This window comes from Rutidosis leptorrhynchoides, chromosome 11 (assembly GCF_046630445.1).
Source record: "Rutidosis leptorrhynchoides isolate AG116_Rl617_1_P2 chromosome 11, CSIRO_AGI_Rlap_v1, whole genome shotgun sequence".
NCBI lineage: Eukaryota > Viridiplantae > Streptophyta > Magnoliopsida > Asterales > Asteraceae > Rutidosis > Rutidosis leptorrhynchoides.
Genome location: NC_092343.1, coordinates 350,310,700 through 350,327,093, shown reverse-complemented (window position 1 = coordinate 350,327,093; position 16,394 = coordinate 350,310,700). Strand labels below are relative to the sequence as shown.

The 16,394-nt window shown below is 33.1% G+C and overlaps 1 protein-coding gene across 1 annotated transcript; it reads left to right on the top strand.

Annotated features, from left to right (window-relative positions):
* The first annotated feature begins 7,970 nt into the window (after positions 1 to 7,970).
* On the top strand, positions 7,971 to 10,021 carry LOC139875843 (arogenate dehydratase 3-like). Its single transcript, XM_071863136.1, has 2 exons — positions 7,971 to 8,577; positions 9,396 to 10,021. The coding sequence occupies exons 1-2, from the start codon at positions 7,971 to 7,973 to the stop codon at positions 10,019 to 10,021; spliced, it is 1,233 nt and encodes a 410-aa protein (XP_071719237.1).
* The last annotated feature ends 6,373 nt before the right edge of the window (positions 10,022 to 16,394 follow it).

The following is a 16,394-nucleotide window of genomic DNA, read 5'->3' as shown; positions in this document are numbered from 1 at the left end:
TAACAAAAATGCTTACAATTACATCCTCGTTCAGTTTCATCAACAATTCTACTCGTATGCACCCGTATTCGTACTCGTACAATACACAGCTTTTAGATGTATGTACTATTGGTATATACACTCCAATGATCAGCTCTTAGCAGCCCATGTGAGTCACCTAACACATGTGGGAACCATCATTTGGCAACTAGCATGAAATATCTCATAAAATTACAAAAATATGAGTAATCATTCATGACTTATTTACATGAAAACAAAATTACATATCCTTTATATCTAATCCATACACCAACGACCAAAAACACCTACAAACACTTTCATTCTTAAATTTTCTTCATCTAATTGATCTCTCTCAAGTTCTATCTTCAAGTTCTAAGTGTTCTTCATAAATTCCAAAAGTTCTAGTTTCATAAAATCAAGAATACTTTCAAGTTTGCTAGCTCACTTCCAATCTTGTAAGGTGATCATCCAACCTCAAGAAATCTTTGTTTCTTACAGTAGGTTATCATTCTAATACAAGGTAATAATCATATTCAAACTTTGGTTCAATTTCTATAACTATAACAATCTTATTTCAAGTGATGATCTTACTTGAACTTGTTTTCGTGTCATGATTCTGCTTCAAGAACTTCGAGCCATCCAAGGATCCGTTGAAGCTAGATCCATTTTTCTCTTTTCCAGTAGGTTTATCCAAGGAACTTAAGGTAGTAATGATGTTCATAACATCATTCGATTCATACATATAAAGCTATCTTATTCGAAGGTTTAAACTTGTAATCACTAGAACATAGTTTAGTTAATTCTAAACTTGTTCGCAAACAAAAGTTAATCCTTCTAACTTGACTTTTAAAATCAACTAAACACATGTTCTATATCTATATGATATGCTAACTTAATGATTTAAAACCTGGAGACACGAAAAACACCGTAAAACCGGATTTACGCCGTCGTAGTAACACCGCGGGCTGTTTTGGGTTAGTTAATTAAAAACTATGATAAACTTTGATTTAAAAGTTGTTATTCTGAGAAAATGATTTTTATTATGAACATGAAACTATATCCAAAAATTATGGTTAAACTCAAAGTGGAAGTATGTTTTCTAAAATGGTCATCTAGACGTCGTTCTTTCGACTGAAATGACTACCTTTACAAAAACGACTTGTAACTTATTTTTCCGACTATAAACCTATAATTTTTCTGTTTAGATTCATAAAATAGAGTTCAATATGAAACCATAGCAATTTGATTCACTCAAAACGGATTTAAAATGAAGAAGTTATGGGTAAAAGAAGATTGGATAATTTTTCTCATTTTAGCTACGTGAAAATTGGTAACAAATCTATTCCAACCATAACTTAATCAACTTGTATTGTATATTATGTAATCTTGAGATACCATAGACACGTATACAATGTTTCGACCTATCATGTCGACACATCTATATATATTTCGGAACAACCATAGACACTCTATATGTAAATGTTGGAGTTAGCTATACAGGGTTGAGGTTGATTCCAAAATATATATAGTTTGAGTTGTGATCAATACTGAGATACGTATACACTGGGTCGTGGATTGATTCAAGATAATATTTATCGATTTATTTCTGTACATCTAACTGTGGACAACTAGTTGTAGGTTACTAACGAGGACAGCTGACTTAATAAACTTAAAACATCAAAATATATTAAAAGTGTTGTAAATATATTTTGAACATACTTTAATATATATGTATATATTGTTATAAGTTCGTGAATCAACAGTGGCCAAGTCTTACTTCTCGACGAAGTAAAAATCTGTGAAAGTGAGTTATAGTCCCACTTTTAAAATCTAATATTTTTAGGATGAGAATACATGCAGGTTTTATAAATGATTTACAAAATAGACACAAGTACGTGAAACTACATTCTATGGTTGAATTATCGAAATCGAATATGCCCCTTTTTATTAAGTCTGGTAATCTAAGAATTAGGGAACAGACACCCTAATTGACGCGAATCCTAAAGATAGATCTATTAGGCCTAACAAACCCCATCCAAAGTACCGGATGCTTTAGTACTTCGAAATTTATATCATATCCGAAGGGTGTCCCGGAATGATGGGGATATTCTTATATATGCATCTTGTTAATGTCGGTTACCAGGTGTTCACCATATGAATGATTTTTATCTCTATGTATGGGATGTGTATTGAAATATGAAATCTTGTGGTCTATTGTTATGATTTGATATATATAGGTTAAACCTATAACTCACCAACATTTTTGTTGACGTTTTAAGCATGTTTATTCTCAGGTGATTATTAAGAGCTTCCGCTGTCGCATACTTAAATAAGGACGAGATTTGGAGTCCATGCTTGTATGATATTGTGTAAAAACTGCATTCAAGAAACTTATTTTGTTGTAACATATTTAAACCATTATGTAATGGTCGTGTGTAAACAGGATATTTTAGATTATCATTATTTGATAATCTACGTAAAGCTTTTTAAAACCTTTATCTATGAAATAAAGGTTATGGTTTGTTTTAAAAATGAATGCAGTCTTTGAAAAACGTCTCATATAGAGGTCAAAACCTCGCAACGAAATCAATTAATATGGAACGTTTTTAATCAATAAGAACGGGACATTTCATTATGCAGCTGAGGTTTAATATATAACTGATGTTAAAAGTTGTACTCAACAAGAGCTTTAGAATAACTAATCAAGCCGACCGGTGTACTTAAGGCGTCCATATAACATGATTCACTATTCCGCTACGTTTTCTTCATAGATACTCAGGTGTTTTTCATGTACTTAACCATTTGCTACGCGGTACACTAATCAAAACAAAACAAAAGACTGATGTAACTATATATTTGAGGCGCTTTGATGTGAAAACTAAATGAGTACAATGAACAACCGGAATGTTCATAAAACTTTAGACAATCTTGCATCATCGTACATATGTATATAACATGTAACAAAACTTCGAGCATGGAGAGTTGAATTTTAATTATATTATTTGAGACTTTACGGTTACTGTTCATGCCAATATTCTATTCCTTTCAGGGGCATTTTTGTCTTTCCTACTACCCTTTTTATATACTGCCATCTACCCCATCTGTTGTTTCTGCTTGCTTACACTGCTCCCAGAAGCTTCTGGTTCTAATATATTTCAACAAGTGCAGTGAATAGTTTCCGATAAAGCTACTAAATAACAAAGTTATCTACTAGTACATATATGAATAAATAATTCATTAGAAAAATGAGCAAACATGTACAGGTACTAATCAAATATCAACCGATGCATTGGAGTTTACACAATAAAAATATGACCAGAACTAGTGAACAAACTGCATTGTAGCTAACACATGAATTACTTATGTATTTTGAAATAAGAACTCCTATAACGCATTAGAATTCAATACATGAAGTTCATCTATGATTGAAGATTTCAAAATAAAAAGGATTTTAACCAAGAATTAAGTTTAAACAATGAAAAAGAACCTGTTTTGAAGAGCTGCAGAAGAATCAACATTTGATGCATTACTACTGCAAGATCTGAAATAAGACTAACACAGTCACACTCACCCAAGAACATATATTCATTTTTTTTTTTTTTTTTTTTAAATGGACAACAAAATTCAATACTATCAGCATACAGCATATTAGAAACTCAATAGTCAGACATCATATTCCACAACATATTCAATTAGAGAAAGAAACAAAAAAATCTATTACTATTCAAATAAACAAACTTTGCATGCTTTGTGAGCACTAAACATGTTTTTGAACTATAACATTTCAATATTACTGTACCACACCTCTGTTATATATACTTGAACTGACAAAAAAATACCAGGGTCGAACTTCTGATACGAACATTTTTTAAACTGCCCAAACATTTATAGAAGCAGTAAAAATCCATGCCAGATGTTTACATATAAACAATATCTCAACATCCGATATGGATTTTCACGCCGATGTAACAAACAATTAAAAATACTTACAAATATAAACGTACATTTCCATTTTATACGCACATTAACGATGCTTTTAATGATAAGGGTCGAGGAAGATCAGTCGAGCCACGTGGGGTAGCGGGTCCCGTACTTTTCACAACATCATCATGAACATTTGATGACTCGGGAACAAGTTTACATTTTCCAAATGTTCTCGAAATAAACCAATTAGATTCAAGTGAATTTGTGTTCTTGTTACCCTTTTCATTTCTTCGCGCATTGTATTAACTCTTGTTCGAGTTCAACAACTCGAGACCTTAATCTTTCCATATTTACTTTCATGACGTTATTTTCACTTCTTTGTACTATTTGACCGCCAGTTGCGATGATATTCATTGGACCCGTAAGGGCATTTTCGTCATTTACCACGTTAGCTAGTGCTTTTCTTAGTTGCATTTGCTCGAAAAATAGTACTTGAAGTACAACTCTTAATGGAAGGCGCTCGTTTTGAGAAGCATGAGCGCAAGCATCGATCGAGAGTTTTTGACCGTCGATTGTGTAGAAAAGTTGTTCTTTTTCTTTCTCTTGTAGCCAAGGGTGGGCCTGCATGATTTTACAAAATAAATTTTAATCAACGTTTTTTTTTTTCTTTTGAGTGGCAATTTTGACTCATTCAGTAATGAATGGAATTTGGGTTATGGTTTATCTCTAGCGTAAAAATTTATTAGAAAAGAAATAGGTCCAAATTCATTACAAGTGTAATTTATTAAGTACACAATTTTTAACAGACTATAATTTTGTAAAAGGAAGAACTAAACAAGATGTGCTTCAAGGTAACCCAACCTGGGCCAAGGGTCAAATGGGTTATAGTTTATATCTTAAGCTTCAAATGGGTCAAACCAAAGGTATATTTTAGGTCATACAACTTCTTAAACCAGATTTTTGCTAAGAACTAAATGAATATTGTTAATCACATTCATCACTTGGGTGTTTACAAGAAAAATGAACAAACGGTGTTTATAGGGAAAACTGTTTACTATTATACAAATTGCACCATATCGAATCCGTTTTGACCCATTACACAAATTGCAACATCTGGTTACCCTCTCCGTCCCAAAATAACTGTCCCAATTTGACTTTTGAAGTCTTTCAACTTTGACTTAAAATATTTTTGTTTGTTTCATATAATATTTGATTTGATGAAAATTCTATGAATGAAAACACGTTTATAACCTTGTCCTTTCATATATATTTCAAAATTTAAAACAAACAAATATTTTTCCATAAAATATTATATATCTATAGTATCTATTAAAGTTCTACAATGATAATGTCATAAATAAATATTTTTCAAGCTTAAAAAAAATTCAAAAAGAAATTGAAATATTCTTAGAGCACCTTGATGATGTCATAAATAACAATTAATCTTAATTATATACATTTAATCAATAACAATTAAATGTAAAATGATTATAATGAAAAATAAATGCAAAAGAGATATAACTTAAACAATTATTCTGTTTTTAAATATAACAAATTTTCTCATGGATATTATTCAGTCAAAATTTCAAAACAATAATAACTACATTCATATTAATGGTTTAACATTGTGTCTTTCAGAATTGTTGATTATATCGGATCATATGTTTCAGGCAAAATATTTGTGGTACGCTTTCGTTGTCATTATTTGCTATATGCATGTTATAAACTTAAATAATTTGATTATCAAGTTTCTTAGTCGGAATTCGTAGTTCCACGGATCACTAAATCAAACGACTTTAGCACTTACATTCACTTAATATCTAAAACATATCATTAAACTTTTTCGTTTAAACAAACTCGTGATTCCACGGGCGTTTTCAGTTCTAAATGTTGACCATTATTATATCATCTAATTAACTAATGCTACAAATATTAACGACAGCCAACAACTATATATACTTAAAAATTAAACATAGACTTGGTAGCAAAATTTATCAAAATATGAATTTGTATATATCCAAATGTAATATATTAATATAATAGGATTCGTGCATCGCACAGATTTATATACTACTATTTCATCCGTTTCATAAAAAGTGTGTATTAAAATATATTTTTTTTTTTAATTTAAGATAAGTATGTTAAATGTCATTTTGCCTTTATATCTAAGGTAACTTTACCGAGTATATTTGAAAGTAAAATAATTGATGGTAATAAACGATACACTACAAGAAAACAGCCTATTCGGGAGGACATCTTCCTCCAATCCGGGACGACATGTCGTCCCCAATCGGTCGTCTTCGAACGAAGCTTTCGAACTACGCGTATAATCAGAAATTTTCATTTCATTACGGAATTCACTTCCGTAATACACGTCGAATGAGACAATGATCAGTGGAAGGGTCAACACTTTATGTCTTGTGTATCTGCGTGAATTGTGTTAGTGATATTAGTTAGTGATAATGGTTTGGTTGAGTTTAAAAATTATGTTAAAAAAAGGAGTTTAAATAGAAAAGTTCAGCTGGTATGTTGTCCTCGAAAGTTTTTCGGAACGACATGTCATCCCCAAATGTTACGCGCGAAAAAATTTATATTTTTGGAGCCAATTTTTTTTTTTTTTTTTTACAGATAAAATAATTAAAAAAGAAAAAATATCAAGTTTTTATGGGTACCGACTTTTGGGGACAACATATCGTCCCTACTCATTTTGCGCGAAAATTTTTGGTTTTTGGAGCAAATTTTTTTGCACAAAAAAGTATTAAAAAAGAATATTTCTTTTCGAAACGACATGCCGTTCCGAAAGGTCGTCCCAGAAAAAAAGTCAAACTTTTCTAAAGAACTAGCCCATTTTTTGTCGTTAGCAGTCTTTACGGGATGACACTTTGTCGTCCCTAAAAGTGTTGTCCCGTTTTTACGATTTTCTTGTAGTGACAGTAAGTTAGTAGTGTAATGATATTTAATAGCTATTATACGTAAGTTGACAAACTATTTAGAGACTTACTTCTATTTTAATAGTACGGTAGATACTTATTTTGAGACAGAGATGTACACTAATACACAAGGTTGCAAAAATCGAAAAAATCGGCCGAGTTCTCTCCGAGAAATCGTTTTGGAGTTGCTGCCGAGTTCTCGTTTTAAAATCGGCCAAAATCGTTTAACGATCGATAAATTGAGTTTCTCGGCAAAATATAGGTCAAATCTCGGTCAAATCGGTCAAATCTCAGTCAAATCGGTCAAATCCCGTTCAAATCTCGGGTATCATAAAAATTATCCCAAAAGTCAACGAAAGTCAACCGCCGAGAACTCCCCGAGTTCTCCCCGAGTTCTACGAGAACTCCCAGAAATGGTCCTACCGAGAACTCCCCGAGTTTCAATTTCTTCAACCTTGCTAATACATCAAGATTAATTTCCTTTCTATGGAAACTAATTATATTATATATATCATCAAAAAGAGAAAATGAAAATTGAAATGACTAATAAACCATGGTTCCAAACGTCGCTTTCAGGCCTTCTTTTCCTTTTTTAGCTACATAAATACATATGATTTTTGCAAAATATAACAATTGCATTGGATGTCCAGTTGATTAGGTAATGTACATGGTGACCTGATGGTCTTGATCTCGAGATTAGGTATTTGTTATATATTTTAATATCCAGGTATTACTAAAAGTCACCAACCATCTAATACACGAATATACAAATTTGGCAGTGGTATGAGTTTGTAAACAATGGTTAGGCATTTGTCAACTAATTTTACATTCCTATGATCATGATTTGTCATATGTCTAACATTATCATCAGCTGTGTTAGATTTGTTTCCCAAAAGTGTATCATTCTACCTTATTAAGAAATTTGGTGAGATATTAATATGAGTCTTCTACTTATATATATATCTTCATCTCCTGTCCAATTCTTCCTCGTCTCCTTAATTCTCATTATAATAATTTTACATAAACACCCAAAAAAAAAAAAAAAAAAAAAACATAAACATGTTGTCTTTTGGTCAATCACTTACCATCAACAAGTCCATTATATGGACTCGATCAATGTTACCTAGCCGCAACCAATTCGCGGTTCAGTGTGCAACAAATCAACATCACTCTGATTCGTTCATTGATCCTGATTATGTTGCGTTAGCGATTAACAATTTCACATTCGTTGGAGCTAGCAAAAGTCGTAATGATTGGCAGAGCTCGTGTGCTATACTTGCAAGCACATGCGTCACAGAACAGCACGAAAATGAGAAATTAGTTACCAAAGATATAGAAAACATAACCAAGGTTAATGGTCAACAAAGTTTAGAACTAATACCAACTAAAAATAACCTTCCTAAGCCACTTACTATAAACGATATGTGTCCCGCGGCCCCAATGCATGATTCTCCGATTCGTGTTGCGTATCAAGGTGTGCCAGGGGCGTACAGTGAAAGTGCTGCTGGTAAAGCTTACCCAGAATGTGAATCCATTCCTTGTGATCAATTTGAAGTTGCTTTTCAAGCTGTGGAGCTATGGCTTGCGGATCGCGCTGTGTTACCTATTGAAAACTCACTCGGTGGTAGCATTCATTGGAATTATGATTTACTTCTCAGACACCGCCTTCATATCGTCGGTGAAGTCCAACTTCCCGTTCGCCATTGTCTCCTAGCGTTGCCAGGTATTATGCTTTATAAACGGATAATGTTTTCCCCGTTTGACTAATCATTGAATTGGAATATTTTTCCTCACCCAAGATATTGCTAGTGAGGTTTAAACATGACAGTTATGATATTTAAGTCTAATGGTGCGTTTGATTGACTCATAATTGAATGATTAATCACTGAATGCTGGTTGGTAAGTAACATCTAAATACCAAATGATGTTGAACCATCTAACAATCTATGTTGAACTATTCAACCATTTGATATTGAAATAATTTTTTAACCATTCAACACTTTCATTTTTTATATCCTCTTTAAATTGTCTTTGTAATACATGTGTTGATTTATTCATTTAAAACCTCAAAACAATAAATTTACATCATTCATATAGTTTATTCTATGTTATTGTCATTCAGAATTAAATTCAATCAAAACCTTTGAAACCATTGATAATTTGAACCATATACCATATCGTGCTTAATCAGTTAGTTTTATAAAACGCACCCTAAGACACTAGGTGAAGAATAATTATTATATGTTAATAATATAAGACTTCTAGCTATCAACTAATTATTGTTCTTGTATATTGTATATTGTATTGTATGTATAAGTGACCTCTTATTTTGATGATGTGGAACCAGTTTTGGTCATGTTAGCCAAAATAAGCCAACAACTTGATGAATAAGTTATATTAAATATGTACAATAGCAACAACTAAAAGTGGGATACATACCATATAAGCCTTTAAAATTTTGACACATATATATAACAGAGTTTTGGTATAGTTTGATATGTTTTAAAACACTAAAGACTAACTAACATTGTCAAATATCAGGTGTTCATACACAAGATTTGAACCGTGTGATAAGCCATCCGCAAGCCCTAGCCCAATGTGAGCAAACACTCACGAAACACGACCTAAAAGTCACACGTGAAGCCGTTTACAATACTGCTGGAGCAGCAGAACTTGTCGCGAAAAACAACATGCGTGACACAGCTGCAATCGCATCAGAGCGTGCAGCTAAACTCTACGGACTCAACATCCTAATCGACAACATACATGATGATTTCAATAACGTTACTCGTTTTGTAATGTTAGCGCGTGAACCAATCATACCACGAACTGATCGTCCTTTTAGAACAAGCATTGTGTTTGCACATGAGAATGGGACGTCTGTGTTATTCAAAGTTTTGTCAGTTTTTGCGTTTAGGAATATAAATTTGACAAAAATCGAGAGCAGGCCTCATCGAATTAGGCCGATTAGGTTTAAGGATGATGCGAATATTGGAACAGCGAAACATTTTGAGTACATGTTTTATGTGGTTTTTGAAGCTTCAATGGCTGATGTTAGAGCACAAAATGCATTATTAGATGTGCAGGAATTTACATCTTTTTTGAGGGTGTTGGGTAGTTATCCTATGGACATGACACCATGGTCTCCTTCTGATACTAACAAATGATTAAAAAAAAAATCTTATTTTTCAGTTTGTTATTTTTTTTTTTTTCATTCAGATGTGTAATTTATCTGTGAGATAGGGGATTTTATTAAAATTGGATGTAGGAATTTTTCTAAAATCCCCTCATAAGAAATATATCACTAATGTATAATAAATAAATCAATATAGTTATACTCTTGATGATATGAATAAAAAAACCGTGTTTGTATGGACTTATGTCATAGATGTGGTGCCTTTCTGAAGTTCACCCTCGACGATTCTGGATTACCTGCAAAACGTGACGTGGTCGCTCTGATATTAGTCGGCTCGCAAAACGGGTCGGACACATCCATGTTAAATAGAAAAAGAAAAAAATATATAAATCGCTTTAGGTTAACAACCTGCCTTGGGATTATGATATATCTTGTTATTATCAAACTTTTAAACTTCTTACAAATTGTCTTGCCAAAAACTTGCATGCAAATAACAGTATTTGAAAGTTTGATACATAGAACTGAAAATTTTCCTGTTGAATACATACAATTGACTATATAGTTCGTTACATCTAAGTGCATCTAATCCTAAATATTAAGCATAAGGTATAATAATACTAAACTTAAACTAAAGACCAATTATTTACTTAAGAAAGAGCAGAGAAGGCAGAACATAGAGCTATAAACTTACTGATATTCTCAAACTGAAAATATACATTTCCCACCTAAAAAAATTGTTTTTTTGGTAAGCGAATAAACCCTCGTATGAACGAGCACATTGGCTCCTCCATAGAAGGTAAAACCTCGGGTAATCAAACCTCCCGAGGGCGAGACCTGGTACCAGGTAAATTGCGGATTATGCGCAACAATTTAGCATAAACAAGAACTGAACCCGGGTGATGTGCTTCATTGGATAACTCGGTGGACACTCAAGCAATCATGCGTGGTTATTATTGGTAAACAAGATTGTGTGTATCAACATGCAGAAACAAATGGTGTAAAAATCATAACATGATGCAAAAATCATACAAAGTGGGACAGTTTACCAAGTGATCGGCTAAATTAACGCAAACATTCAAACTCTCAATTCTACCATACTCAGGCAGCATATTAGTCTATGCTGGTGCATGTAATCCCTAGTTCTAAGTCGTTTATCCTTTAAATATATTCAGTCATGTAATAACATTTGATATTGTGACTATTGAATAGTTGTGTGCGTGCTTTAATATTTTAATCAATAGTTAAACTGCAAACAAAGTCAACCGAGTGAGTTCACTCACTCGATCGACTGAGTCCACACAGTCAACCGACTGTGTCTGGATGCAGTATAAATACGAGACGTAACCTCCTTTGTGAGATTACTCATTCCCAGAACCCTAATTCGTATACTTATCGTTCCATTCATTCCCATTACCAAAAACCCACCGAATCAACACGTTTAGATGTCGTTCTAATCTAGTTTCAACCCCCAGGTTCGACTAATTCGAACCCAACACGACCCGTAATTCGGTTAAGACTCGTTCTAGTGATTTACTGTCATAACCCGACCTTAACCATAAGGACGAATACAATAACATATGATTTCATCGCGAGGTATTGACCTCTATATGCGACATTTTTCAAAAACTGCATTCGTTTTTACAATACAAACCATAGCTTTTATTACAAATACAAGGTTTAAACAACTTAATAATGATTATCGTTTAGCGATAATCTTAGACTTACAAACTTTACATGTGATAATAACAATACGACCTCCAACATATTTTACATTACAAATTCTCCGATATGCAGTTTTATTTTTGACACAAATATGCATACTCAAGATCTTGCTTAAATTCAACATGTTGCAGCGGAAGCTTTTAGTTATCACCTGAGAATAAACATGCTTAAAACGTCAACATAAAGTTGGTGAGATATAGGTTTAATGCCGGCAGCGTTATAAATATAGACCACAAGATTTCATATATAAACGTTTTAATAAAAATATTCTAAGTTGTTGAGCACTTGATAACCATACTTAACATTTAATCAACGTCGCATATTCCCTTTATTATGAAATCTTACTACACCGTACCAAGTGTAGTCATCGAAACGAAGTACTGTGCAACCGTTGAATACTGGTCGTCCAGTCCGGTTGGGGTTGTCAGGCCCGATAGATCTATCAACAGGATTCGCGTTTACAATACCTCATGTAAATAATAGTTACCAAGTTACAGGGAAGTATGCCAGTGGTACAACTCAACGTAGAATATATATTTTTAATCACTTGTGTCCATAACGTAAATCATAAAATGCATGTATTCTCATCCCGAAATATTTAGAGTTTAAAAGTGGGACTATATACTCACTTTTGCCTTGAAGGTATTTATCACGACTTGGTCTCCGATAGATATCACGAACCTAACCATATATATAATATATCAACATATTTTCTTTTTAAGTAATATATATATATATATATATATATATATATATATATATATATATATATATATATATATATATATATATATATATATATATACTTTTAATATTTTCTTAGTCCGTAGTTAGCAGTCCGATGTTAGTGGTCCACAATTAGTTGCTTAAATAAAATAAATAAAGACCCCATCGTATTCGTATTGATCAGAATTAATCTCGACCCATGGTACCATGTTGTCAAGTGACGTGTTGCGTACATAAAGTACCGTGTTGTCAAATGACGTGTTGCGTACAATCATGAGGTCTTATGATTAATCTTCTCGTGTTGTTTACGGGTGGTCCTGAAATATATAAAATCAAATCATAAGTAAATATATATGAAATATCATATTAATTAGAAATATATGATTAATTTAATTTTTCTCCAAATATTTTCGTAGCTAAACTAGCTTCGGATACCCGATCTTGTTTTAGTCGTAGTTTCTTCATTACAACTCCGTTTTTGTTGGTTCAACTTGCCACTTCCTTGGATCGAGTCAAATTTTAAGAATATGAACTGAAAATACCTTAGGTTGTATTCAAAATCACAGGTTATAGGTCAAACTTTGGTGAAACTTATGAAGGTGATCATTTTCCATCATAGAAACAACATTTAATGATCATTTTTCTAAAAATACTTACACTTTGAGTTAAACCATGAAATTTTTATGTGTTAACATATTCATAAGAAATATCATTTTTCCAGAACATGAACTTCCAATTCAAAACTTAAGATGATTTTTAATTATCCAACCCAAAACAGCCCCCGGTTGCACTCCGACGACGTAGATTCAGTTTTTAAGATGTTCTTTGTAAAACCAAGTTATATCTTGTTAAGTTAGCATATCATTATGATATATTATAGGTCTTGAAGTGTTTTAAAAGTTAAGTTAGAAGGATCTATTTAGTTTGCAAACAAGTTTGAAATCATTCAAACTATGTTCTTGTTGTTAAAATTTTACAACACAAAATAAGATAGCTATATAAATATGAATCGAATAAGGTTATGAACAAGGTTACTACCTCAAGTTACTTGGACAAAGTTACCGTAAAAGATGAGAAAAATCTTAGAACCAAAAGAGTGGTGGAGTTGGATCAAAAGGTTGGAAGTAAACTTGTATTTTTTGAAGGATTATTGAAGTTTTCTTGTAAGGAATTTATTATGATGATTAAGGCTTGTTTTTGAAGCTAGATCTTCATGGTTATTTGCTGAGATTGTTAAGAACACTTAAGGTTCCTAAGAATGTGTTTTTGGTTAGAGAAAATGTGTAGTAAAAAATGAAATTGGAATGGAGTATAAATGGTGGTGAAAAGATGTATAAATTTGTAATATTGTGCAAAAGTCTTGTAATATGCCAAATTGATTAATCATGCATGCTAAGATCCAAAATTGGCTGACTCATGGCTGCTAATAAAGTGATTGTGATGTGTATATACTAATAGTAAATATGTATAGGAGCTGGGTATGATACGAGTACATATACTCTAGGTATACATGTAGAAATTTTGAGGAAACGGAACGAGAATTCAAATATAGCTATCTTTTGTAAATATACTTATATTGTTTTATGTATATAAGCCCTTTAAAAGTGATTAAATACATATTTATACGATACTTGTATAAGTATTATAGGTTAAAGGTATATATGTCAAATAACGTTACGTATAGTTATCGTTTTGAAAACTTAAGTTAGTAGTCTCAAAGTATACTTATAACTTATTGTTATTAGTACACAATAAGATGTTAAACCATTCTTAGATCATGTTAAATATATATAAATACATATATATACACAAATGTATAATTATCGTTTGTTATATAGTTCGTGATATCATCGGTCAAATTGGACGGTCAAACGTTGTGTAAAACTCTTTTTAAAAACATAAATCTCAACAATTTAGATTACTTATCATGTTGATAAGGTTTAATTTATGTAAATATTAATCTCATAGGTATAAAATGATCGGAAAAATCCGGGTCGTTACAGTACCTACCCGTTAAATAAATTTCGTCCCGAAATTTTAAAATTGTACCTATTTTGCGTTCTCGGGAAACAAATGTGGGTACTTTCGTTTCATCTGATCCTCTCATTCCCAAGTAAAATCGGGACCCCTTTCTAGCATTCCAATGAACCTTAACGATCGGTATGTTGCTCTGCTTGAGTTGTTTAACTTCACGGTCCATGATTTCGACTGGTTCTTTTATGAATTGTAGTTTCTCGTCGACTTGGATTTCTTCAAGAGGAATGGTGAGATATTCCTTTGCAAGACAATTCTTAAGGTTTGATACGTGAAATGTATTATGTACTCTGGCGAGTTGTTGCGGTAACTCGAGTCGATAAGCTACCGGTCTAATGCGTTCGATGATCTTGAACGGGCCTACATACCTTGGGTTCAGTTTACCCCGTTTACCGAAACGTATTACACCTTTCCAAGGTGACACCTTTAACATAACCATGTCACCGATCTGAAACTCTAATGGTTTCCTTCGGACATCGGCGTAGCTCTTTTGGCGACTACGGGCTGTTTTCAATCTCTCCTTGATTTGTACTATCTTTTCAGTCGTTTCGTGTATGATCTCGGGACCAGTTAATTGTCGATCTCCTACTTCATTCCAACATATAGGGGATCTACACTTCCTTCCATATAGTGCTTCGAATGGTGCAGCTTTAATGCTCGCATGATAACTGTTATTATACGAGAATTCTGCTAATGGTAGATATTTATCCCATCCGTTTCCAAAATCGATCACACATGCCCTGAGCATGTCTTCAAGAGTCTAAATTGTTCTTTCACTCTGCCCGTCAGTTTTTGGATGATATGCGGTGCTCATATCCAAACGAGTTCCCACGGCCTCCTGTAGTGATTGCCAAAACTTTGATGTAAATCTACTATCACGATCGGATATAATGGAAATAGGTATTCCATGCCTTGAAACAATTTCCTTTATGTATAATCGTAATAGTTTCTCCATTCTATCCGTTTCCTTTATAGGCAAGAAATGTGCAGATTTGGTGAGACGATCAACTATTACCCAAATGGTGTCATAACCCCAGGCAGTCTTAGGTAACTTTGTGATGAAATCCATGGTAATACCGTCCCATTTCCATTCTAGGATTTCTGGTTGTTGAAGTAACCCTGACGGCTTCTGGTGTTCTGCTTTGACTTTGGAACAAGTTAAACATTCCCCAACATATATTGCAACGTCTGTCTTCAAATTAGGCCACCAATAATGCGTCTTAAGATCTTGATACATCTTTCCAACTCCAGGATGTATCGAGTATCTTGTCTTATGTGCCTCATTCAATATCAACTTCCTTAATCCACCCAACTTTGGTACCCAAATACAGTTTGCAAAATATCGAATTCCGTCTTCCCGTATAACGAGTTGTTTCCCATACTTCTTCATTATTTCATTTCCTATGTTTTCTTTAGTAAGAGCTTCTCGTTGAGCCTCTTTCATTTGTGAGTTGAGATTCATGCAAATTTTTATGTTCATCGCTCGTACTCGAATTGGTTCCCGTTCCTTTCTGCTTAGAGCGTCGGCCACTACATTCGCTTTCCCGGGATGATAGCGAATCTCACAATCATAGTCGTTTATCAGCTCGACCCACCTACGTTGCCTCATGTTCAGCTGTTTCTGATCAAAAATATGTTGAAGGCTTTTATGATCAGTAAACACAGTGCATTTAACCCCATATAAATAGTGTCTCCATATCTTCAATGCAAACACTACTGCTCCCAATTCTAAATCATGCGTCGTATAATTCCGCTCGTGAATCTTCAATTATCGAGATGCGTATGCTATAACTTTCTTTCGTTGCATAAGGACGCAACCAAAATCTTGTCGCGAAGCGTCACAATATATCTCAAAATCATCATTCCCTTCAGGTAACGATAAAATAGGTGCCGTAGTCAACTTCTTCTTCAGTAATTGAAAT